At 63.0% G+C, this 8,722-nt stretch overlaps 4 protein-coding genes across 4 annotated transcripts; 2 read left to right on the top strand and 2 right to left on the bottom strand.

The window, feature by feature from the left end:
• Positions 1–160: 160 nt before the first annotated feature.
• On the bottom strand, positions 161–2,674 carry VTJ83DRAFT_3279 (uncharacterized protein; the record flags this gene model as incomplete). The annotated part of the gene is made up of 1 exon (XM_071009639.1): positions 161–2,674. One exon carries the CDS (start codon positions 2,672–2,674, stop codon positions 161–163), a length of 2,514 nt encoding a protein of 837 aa, XP_070867157.1.
• A 99-nt stretch (positions 2,675–2,773) lies between these two features.
• Positions 2,774–3,043, top strand: VTJ83DRAFT_3280 (uncharacterized protein; the record flags this gene model as incomplete). The annotated part of the gene is made up of 2 exons (XM_071009641.1): positions 2,774–2,887; positions 2,939–3,043. 2 exons carry the CDS (start codon positions 2,774–2,776, stop codon positions 3,041–3,043), a joined length of 219 nt encoding a protein of 72 aa, XP_070867158.1.
• A 480-nt stretch (positions 3,044–3,523) lies between these two features.
• On the bottom strand, positions 3,524–5,473 carry VTJ83DRAFT_3281 (uncharacterized protein; the record flags this gene model as incomplete). Its single annotated transcript, XM_071009642.1, has 5 exons — positions 3,524–4,081; positions 4,150–4,502; positions 4,565–4,824; positions 4,890–5,085; positions 5,254–5,473. The coding sequence occupies 5 exons, from the start codon at positions 5,471–5,473 to the stop codon at positions 3,524–3,526; spliced, it is 1,587 nt and encodes a 528-aa protein (XP_070867159.1).
• Positions 5,474–7,537: 2,064 nt separating this feature from the next.
• VTJ83DRAFT_3282 (uncharacterized protein) lies at positions 7,538–8,127 on the top strand (the record flags this gene model as incomplete). Its single annotated transcript, XM_071009643.1, has 4 exons — positions 7,538–7,540; positions 7,642–7,717; positions 7,818–7,860; positions 7,989–8,127. The coding sequence occupies 4 exons, from the start codon at positions 7,538–7,540 to the stop codon at positions 8,125–8,127; spliced, it is 261 nt and encodes an 86-aa protein (XP_070867160.1).
• Positions 8,128–8,722: the final 595 nt, after the last annotated feature.

Below are 8,722 nucleotides of genomic sequence, written 5' to 3' on the forward strand. Positions count from 1 at the left end.
GCCCCAGTCTGTAATATACGCCGGCGCCATCGTCGGTCAGTACATAGCTCTCGTCGTAGCCGTCGTCACCCGTCCTCTATCTGCAAGGTCATAACACAAGCATGAGCATCACCGCATGTCCTTCCTCCGTTACGTGGTCCCCATCCCCTTACCTCTCGCCCTACCTCACCTCCCAAACACCCCAAGAAACGCCGCCCCCACCGCCCTGTCCTCGTCCTCCCTCGCGTCGTGCTCCACCCAAAAACTCGGGCGGCACCTCGTTGTTGCTGCTCTCCCTGCTCAGCGGCGGCGGCGGCGGAGAGCTCGACAGCAAGCCGTGATCGGGCCGACGACCGCGACGTCCGTGGTCCTGCTCCTCGTCGTCCGCCTCGTCCGAGTCGGCAGCAGCAAGCAAGTCGGGCGGGACCTCGTTGTCGCTGCTCTCGAGATCGTGGCCCCTCCTCCTCCTCTCCCGAGCGGGAGCCGCCGGGTCGTCCAAATCGACCAAGTTCCCGCCCGAGCCTCCGCTTCCGCTTCCAGCCGTAGCGACGGCGGCGGCGGCGGCGGCGGCGGCGGCAGACCTAGACAGGTTCACCGACCTCCCCATGCGGGGCGTGAGCTCATCAGCGCCGTCGGCATCCGTCCCGTCTCCGCCGCTGCCAACGGCGCCACCGTCGCGGCCGCTCTCGTCGCGCGCGTCCTCGTCGGGGGCCGGAGGCACATGCACCCCCGCCGCGCGCAACACGTCGCGCAGCATCCGGTCGGCCTGCCGGAACGCCTCAAACTCGGCGCCGATGGCGCATATCAGCAGGTTCCAGCCCCGATCCTCAGAGATCCGCAGGAGGTCAGCGAGGCCCGAGATGACGGTGCGCATCTTGTCCAGCTGGGCGAGCATGACTTGTTCGGGGGTGGACGGAGCCGAAGACGGCGATGCCGACGGGAGTTGCTGTGGCGATGACGCGCTTGTGCTGCTGCTGCTGCTGCTTCTGCTGCTCTTGCCACCACCACCACCACCGCCGTCGTCGCCGCCGCTCATCTCCCTCCTCAACGCCGCCTCAAACTCCGACACCATCCTCACCGCCCGCTGCCACACCTCGGCGCCCTCCTCCAGCGCCGCTCGCTCCCGATCCACCTCGGCCTTCCTCCGCTCCAGGATGGCCACCTCGGCCTCCCACCAGTCCCTCGCCATCTCCACCGTCCTTCTCTCCGGCCGCAGACGCAAGAATTCCACGCCGCCAGGCGACTCCTCCATCGCCACCCCTCCCTCCTCCTCCTCCTCCTTCTCGCCGTCCTCCTCCTCCCTCCGCCCCAGGGGCCCCAACACCCCGACATCCAGCGGCCTGACTCCCGGGCGGGTCAACAGCGCCTCGATGCGCTCCTCCACCTCCCGCAGCGCCCAGCGGTACCCGCTCAGCCCGCTCTCGCGCTTGCTCTCGGCCTCGCGGATCCGGCCGTCGAGCTCGCGCCCGCGCAGCTTGGCCGCCCGCAGCCGCCCCTCGAGCTCCTCCACCTCGCGCCGCACCCGCTCCCTCTCGGCCCGCAGCGCCCGGAGCTCCCTCGCCAGCGGATCTCCCCCCGGCAAAGACGACGACGACGCAGCGCCGTCTTTGCCGCAATCCTCGCCGTCGCTGCCTTCCTCGCCGGCCTCGAGCGCCTTCAGCTCCCTCGCCACGCTCTCCCGTCTCGCCGCCCACCGCCGCAGCTGCGCCAGCGCCTGCCTCCGGGCGGCCAGCGCCGCGGCCAGCGCCGCGTCCTCGTCGGCGCGCAGCTCGAGCAGCGCGGCCATGGCGCGGGCGAGGCCGGCGCGGGCGGAGCGGAGGGTTGGAGGCTGTGGCCGGGGCTGGCGGACCGGGATAGGCGTTCCGGAGGAGGTGGTGGTCGGGGAGGTGAGGTCGGGGTCGAAGCTGACGCGTCGGGAGTGGCCGGCCTTGGTTGTGCGGTGGTTATTGATGTTACTGTTGGAGTTGTTGTTGCGGCGGCTGCTGGTGCTGGCAGAGAACGAAGAAGAGGAGGCAGCGGTGGGGGTGCTGGAGCGGGAGGGCCTGCCACGGCTCGGGCTTGGGCCTTGGGGGTCCAAGTTGGCGGCGAGGCCTGCGGACTGGGCGTCGAGGAGGAACTGGATCTCCCTTTGTAGGGCGCGTTCGCGACGCTGGAGGGTGACCCAGACGGGGTCGGGTTTGGGGTCGAAGTCGGGGTCTCGCGAAGAGCGGCCGCTGGCGGAGGGGACGAGGCGGTCGAAGAGCACGCTGTTGATGTTGCGAGCGAGGGAGGCGGCGGGGCCGGGGGAGGACCGGGTCGAGGCGTCCCTGTCCTCTTGGTCGCGGTAGAGGACCATGGAACGGGCTATCGGCGGGGGAGGGCCGGCGAAGAGGACGGGCTCCTTCGGCTTGGGCCTTGGCGAGCCCCTGCGGATTCCGTCGTCGTCGCCATCGTCGTCGTCGTAGCCATGATGCCGGCGGCTCGGGGTAGGCGACGGGCTGCGGCGGGAGAGCTGCCGGTGGTGGGTGTGGCTGGCCGAGTCGGGCCGAGCTGGCAGCAGGATGTCGGCGTCATCGGGATAAGGGGCCAGCTCGGTCAGGGAGTACTCGCTGGGCTTCTTCCGGACAGGAGGAGGACTCTTGCGGTTGTGGACAGGGAGGATAGGGCCGTTGACGGAGAAGCGCAAGCGGGGCACAAAGGAAGACAGGGAGGACATGGCGAAGGTAGCTAGGTACCTGGTAGGTAAGGTAAGGTAAGGTACGGTTAGGTAGGTAGGTAGGGGAGGTAGCTATGACTGGTCCCTGGACGTGAAGCAATGCGAACTCCAAGACGTGATCCCGATGGGTCTCTCAGTCAAAAGGCGAGGGCAATCAGGTCCATGTACCGGGCAGTCGGGCGCAGAAGAGGAAGAACTGATCCGATACCCAAGGTAGCTAGGTTTCTCAGCAAAGCAACCGGTGCCTGAAACCGTGGCGCAAAGTGCTTGACCGGATTTGATGAACCTGACGAACCTGATGGACCTGACGCAGCTGATGGGGTTGGAATGCGCCGAGAAGCTGCAAGTGATGACATGTCTAGTCGTTGAACCAAAGATGCACGAGCGCATGTCATGAGTGCAGCAACCAGCGACAGGGGGGGAGTGAAGAAAGCCACTGGCTCTCATTGGTCATCAGTCTCCAGGAGCCGTCGCCTATCAACGGCGCTGGGTCCCCCCCAGGGATTCGCTGGGAAGTTGGCGTCAGGTGGGGGGGACCCCCCCTGTACATACGCAGTAGTTGTCCTGTGTTGCTTCATCCTTGATAGGTACCCTCCATTCGGGGGAAGGACCTGGAGATGTAAGTAAAACAAAGAAAAGAAAGACCCATCACTCTTCCATACACGAGCAGGCTAAGAAAAAAAAAGGGGAAAACAATGTCGGTGTCATGATACCAAATCAGTCGGAATCTAGGTAAGGTATTTCATGCTAAGCACATCTAGAAAAGGGGCCCCGGCCCTGCCCGATCCCCGCGAATACCCATTACCAAAACCCACCCTCCGATCCTTCTTCTTCTTCGGTCTTCTTTCTTTAAGCCAGCTGGCCAAGGCCGAGGTGTTTGACGTCGGCCTTGACGACGCGGATCGTGTTGGTGTTGCCCATGCCGCCCTTCCAGCCCTGGACCACCACCACCGTCTCGCCGGCGGCCAGGACGCCCAGCGCGATGGCGTTGCTGAGACCCCACTTGATCCGCCTGTCGACGTCCTCCTGCCAGTTGACCTTGGAGAAGTCGGGCTTGGCCTCGGGGAACAGGAACGGGTACACGCCGCGGTACAGGTGCGCGTACCGCGAGGCCGACGCGTTGCGCGTGATCATGATGATGGGGCACACGGGCCGGTACTTGGAGATGAGCCGGGCCGACTCGCCCGACGTCGACAGCACAATGATGGCCGCCGCGTTGAGGTCCAGCGACGCCCGCACCGCCGCCATCGAGCACGACTCGACGATCGAGACGGGCCGCTTGACCAGCGTGCACAGCTCCTCAAAGTGGCTGACGTACGGGATCGAGTTCTCCGCCTTGAGGCAAGTCTCGCTCATCTCGCGCACCGCCTCGGCCGGGTAGTTGCCCTTGGCCGTCTCGCCCGAAAGCTGTTGTTGGCCGTCACGTCAGCACGCCGCGGTCCTACCGAAAACCAAACAAAACCAAGAGATCATACCATGACGCAGTCGGCGCCGTCCGTCACGGCGTTGCCAACGTCGCTGATCTCGGCACGGGTCGGCCGCGGGTTCTTGATCATGGACTCGAGCATCTGGGTCGCGCAAATGACGGGCTTGCCGGCAATGTTGCACATGGCAATGATCTTCTTCTGCGCCGCAAACACCTCGGCCGCGGGGATCTCGATGCCCAGGTCGCCACGCGCCACCATGACGCCGTCCGTCTCCTCCAGGATCTCGGCAAAGTTGTTGAGGCCCTGGCGGTTCTCAATCTTGGAGATGATCTGGATGTGCTTGCCCTCCTCGCCCAGCACGGCGCGGATGTCGCGGATGTCCTGCGCCCTCCGGATGAACGCTACGCCTCGGGTCAGCCAAAGCAACTCCTTCCTCCTCCCCTCGGGGGACGGCGCTTCTCACAGGCAAAGATCATGTCGACGTTGTTCTTGACGCCAAACTTGAGGTCGTTGATGTCCTTCTCCGACAGAGCCGGCAGGTCGACGTCCGTGTTGGGCAGGTTGACGCCCTTGCGCGACGAGATGAAGCCGTTGTTGCGCGCCTTGACCTTGATGGTCTTGTCGTCGACAACCTCAAGCACCTCGAACGCCAGCACGCCGTCGTCCACGTAGATGACGCGCCCTGGCGCGATCACCTTGGTGATGTTCTTGTAGTCGACGTACCTTGCCGGCAGCCGTCGGGTCAGCTCAGGGGGTTGCGTCTTGCATGTTCCAGAACCCCAACTCACATGTTCTCCGTGTCGCAGGACTGGGCGTACGCCTCGTCGGTCGTGAAGTTCATGATGGTCCCCGCCGAGATGGGGATGTCGACATCGCCCTTGGTGTTACCCGTCCGGATCTCAGGGCCCTTGGTGTCCAGGGCGATGGCCACGGGGCGGCCCGGCTGGACCTTCTCGGCCTCGCGAGCATTGTCGATGACGCTCTCTGGAAGGGGGGGGGATGCACAGTCAGTATCTCGGTGGCGCACAGCCGACGGGGATAAGGCCGCGAGGATAGGTTTATCAAAGTGGGTCGCAGCGGAGCGCCGGGCTCTGCTCTCGGACCCCCAACCTCCGCCGCGACGGAGCCCTCCGCGAGGAATTGGACACGTACGGTGATACTCGTAGCTGCCGTGGCTGAAGTTCATGCGCACCACGTTCAGGCCGGCTTCGCGCAGCTTGTTGATGGCCTCGACCGAGTTGGTCTTGGGGCCGATGGTGCAGATGATGGAGGTGCGGCGGAAGTTCCGATCGGGCTGGTAGGCCGTGTCGAGCTGGGCCAGCCACTCGATCTTGCCGCCGAGCTGGAGGTGGTCGAGAGCCGTCGTCGCCATTCTGAAGCACTGTTTTGCGGGGGGGAATGGGAGAGGAAGTGGGGGAAGAGGGTGCTGGTTTTCGTGGGAAGCACAGAAGAGAGGAGGGAGGAGGGGATGGGATAGGAATGGGATGGGATCCTCTGTCAATGGCTTGCACTGGGCCGTCTGTTCTTTTTTTATTAGCAATCTTGGACCGGGCACCTGTCTAGGTATGTACGTCCGGGGTCGGAGGCGAGGCTTGAGGGCAACCCCAGGATGGGAATGTCGAATGGTCGATCGCGCTTGGGGGGGAGGAGGGGCGGGAGGGTGGTTCGATGGGAAGAGGGAACGGGTCCAAAGTGACCTCACACCTCGCACGAGCCAAACACCTCCGGAAGAGCAGCACTTTGCAAGGCCCAAAAAATAAAATAAATAAGAAAACAAAGGGGAAAAAAACACAGGCCTCCCCGTCTCTCGTTTTTGGCCGGCGTCGCCGCACTGCCGTCGTGATGCACACCGAGAGGGGCAGACCAGGGAGACAAATAAAGGGACCAAAACAACCCTGGGTGAGGGGTGTAGTCGATGGAAGGGAAAAGGCAAGCCACTTACCACAACACGGTTGCACAAACCAAAAGCCTAGAGGGGGCGGGGGCGGGAGTCCAGGTTTGCAGAGAGGAAGAGGAAGAAGAGACGGGAAAAGAGGAGAGAGGGAGAAAGAGAGAGAGGGATGAAAAAGCCGGAGGGGGAAGAAGACGGGAGGGAAGGAAGGGGAGGGCGACGATCGGACTTTGCGCAAAAAAATTGTCTTGGGGATCTCTGGAAGGCACCTCAGGCAGTAGCCCAACCCAACCACACCTCACCGTCAAAAATGTCCCGCGTCCCTGTCGCCTGTCGCCAATCTGCATCGAATCGAGAGGGACATGGGCCTTGGTGGTTCAGCAGCTGGAGCTTTCCCCAACAGCCGCTAACCTTGGAACGTTGGACATCCCACTCGCAGGCGTGGCATGGGCCCCACGCAGCCCCTCCTTGATAGCGAGAACGGCCCTTTTTTGGCGGATCCTACCACGTCTTTTGTTATTCATCACTACACTAACTACGTTACCTACGCGACACTAGGTGCGCATTTCCTTTCCCGCCCTTCTCGCCTACCCCCCCCCTCTTTCCAACACGGGCCGTCCAGCAGGTCCAGCAGGTACAGCAGATCCGGCAACCGGCGGCCCTAATGCATGCCATGGCCCTCCCCCGCAACAACACTGGATGCCACCGAGCCGGGTCCCTGCCCATCCGTCGCCATGATGCTATCCCCGGGCTGGGTACCTGACCTCTAGGGTAAACCTAGGTCAGGTACCCTACTGCGGTATGCGCCGCCGCCGAAGAAAAAAACCCCTCCTTGGGCAAGGCTCCATCCCGGATGCTTTGACGTCGTCCCAATGTTTGTTTGCTGAAACCCAAAGCGGGACCCCCCACCCAAATCCATCGGACCCACCGCCGATGCCCCGCCGGGCCGATCTTGGCAAGCTCCGCGCTGCCATGTAGGTGGGTCCAAGCACGGTCAGGGAGGTAAGGTAGGTCAAGCCCGGCCCGGCACCTCACCATCCGTGGAAGACAAGACCAGCAAATCCCGTGACTTTGCACGTGCCATGCTTTCACCTGTGCGGCCCATGCTCCAGACGAGACCTACACTGTACTAGTACAGGAGGCCCGCTTTGGTCAGCAGCCTAAGGTAACCTGCCACAGGGCAGCCCCTCGGCCGGGTCCTGGTTGCTTGGCCGGTTGGCTGGCTGTGGTTGGCGGGTTCCCCGTCGGCTGTCCCGCCTTTCATCCGTCCAGTCTCCCTGTCGGCCTATGCTTGCGACTGCGTCTCCTTCCCTTCGCTAACCTCTTCTTCTCCCGCACCCGACACCGCTAGACGAAACCGCTCGCTCCACCGGACTCAACTTGGGTTCTACGCTGTCGCATCGGCTGTCGTAACCCATTTACCGCAACCGCCGTCGCTCTTGAAGCCCCGCGCATTCACCGCCGCCGCCGCCGCCGCCGCCGCCGTCGCCGCCCACATCACTCCCCCCTTTTTCCTACGACAGCGTTCCTCTTCCAAGGCCCAAGATGGTGGGTTCCGCCGTTGCTTCTGCCGCCCCGTTCGGGGTGGCCGTCACCCTCCTTCTCCTCGTCGTCGTCTTCGGAGTCTAAAACCGCTTGTCGCCTTCCAGCTCCTCGATTTGCTGACGCTGGGGTTGTGGTCAAAGCTCGGACGGCTCACCCACTATGCTTTTGATGCCGTGCTCTGTACGTTGCCGTACCCACCTGCCTTTGTCTTGACACGGATCAACAAAAGACCAAAAAAAGAGATGGAGAAGGGAAGAGAAGCTAATCCTGCTTGACACAGTCTCCGCGTTCCTCGCGGGCATGAAGCGCTCTACCGGCCTGACGTGAGTCCTTCCCAACGTTTTGCCCCTCGAACCCTCCGAAGCCAGCGTCCGCTTCCCCGCTACACCGCACAACAACCAACAGCCACCACGATGCTCGTGACAACCCTGAGCTAACGGCCCTCCCCTAGCTTCAAAACCGACAAGGTTGCCGGCGACAACAAGGAGGTGTCGAAATGGGTCAGCAAGTACCTCGGCCTCGGCGAGTGGGTCATGGACCAGTCCGTCGCCATCGCTGGCGCGAGCCCCTGGTTTGAGCGCACCCGGTAAACAGTCATCCAGACGAACCTCTCCAAGAGGAATCAGGCTCGGGGATGTCCGGCTGGCTTCGTGCCAGGGCGGGCGAGGATGTGTTGGGCGAACGAACTCCATTACCTTAGCCAAGGGACGCGAAGAGAAGAGAGGGGGAGAAGGAAGGAACGAAACAAACGAACGAACGCATGAAACCCGGCTTGATACCGCTTGACACTTTTCTCCCTCCGCCTCTCCTTCACCCTCGCCACGCGCCGAAAGGAATGTTGGATGCAGGGGATGCGGGAATCGAGGCCAGGCAGGTCTGTCCGGCCCACGGCGGTATTTACGGAATCTGCTTGCGCCGCTTGTTGATGGTTGGGCATGGGCTGGTCGGATGGGTTACTTCATGACACGAATGGGTTCGGCGTTCGGGGCCTGGCCCCTGGGAGAGAGCTCTCCAGGCGGAACCTAGGTCAGGTGTGCAATTCTCTTCTCGGAATCGATTTCTAGCGTATGACACGGGATTCTTGCGCCTGGCTGTCTGTAGGCCACTTTCTGTGGAGAGCGTGTTATGTCACAAGAGGTTGTCTATGTCTTGCCCGTGGATGACCGCTCCATCACTGAAGAACCG

The sequence above is a fragment of the Remersonia thermophila genome, chromosome 3 (genome assembly GCF_042764415.1).
Source record: "Remersonia thermophila strain ATCC 22073 chromosome 3, whole genome shotgun sequence".
NCBI classification, from domain to species: domain Eukaryota; kingdom Fungi; phylum Ascomycota; class Sordariomycetes; order Sordariales; family Chaetomiaceae; genus Remersonia; species Remersonia thermophila.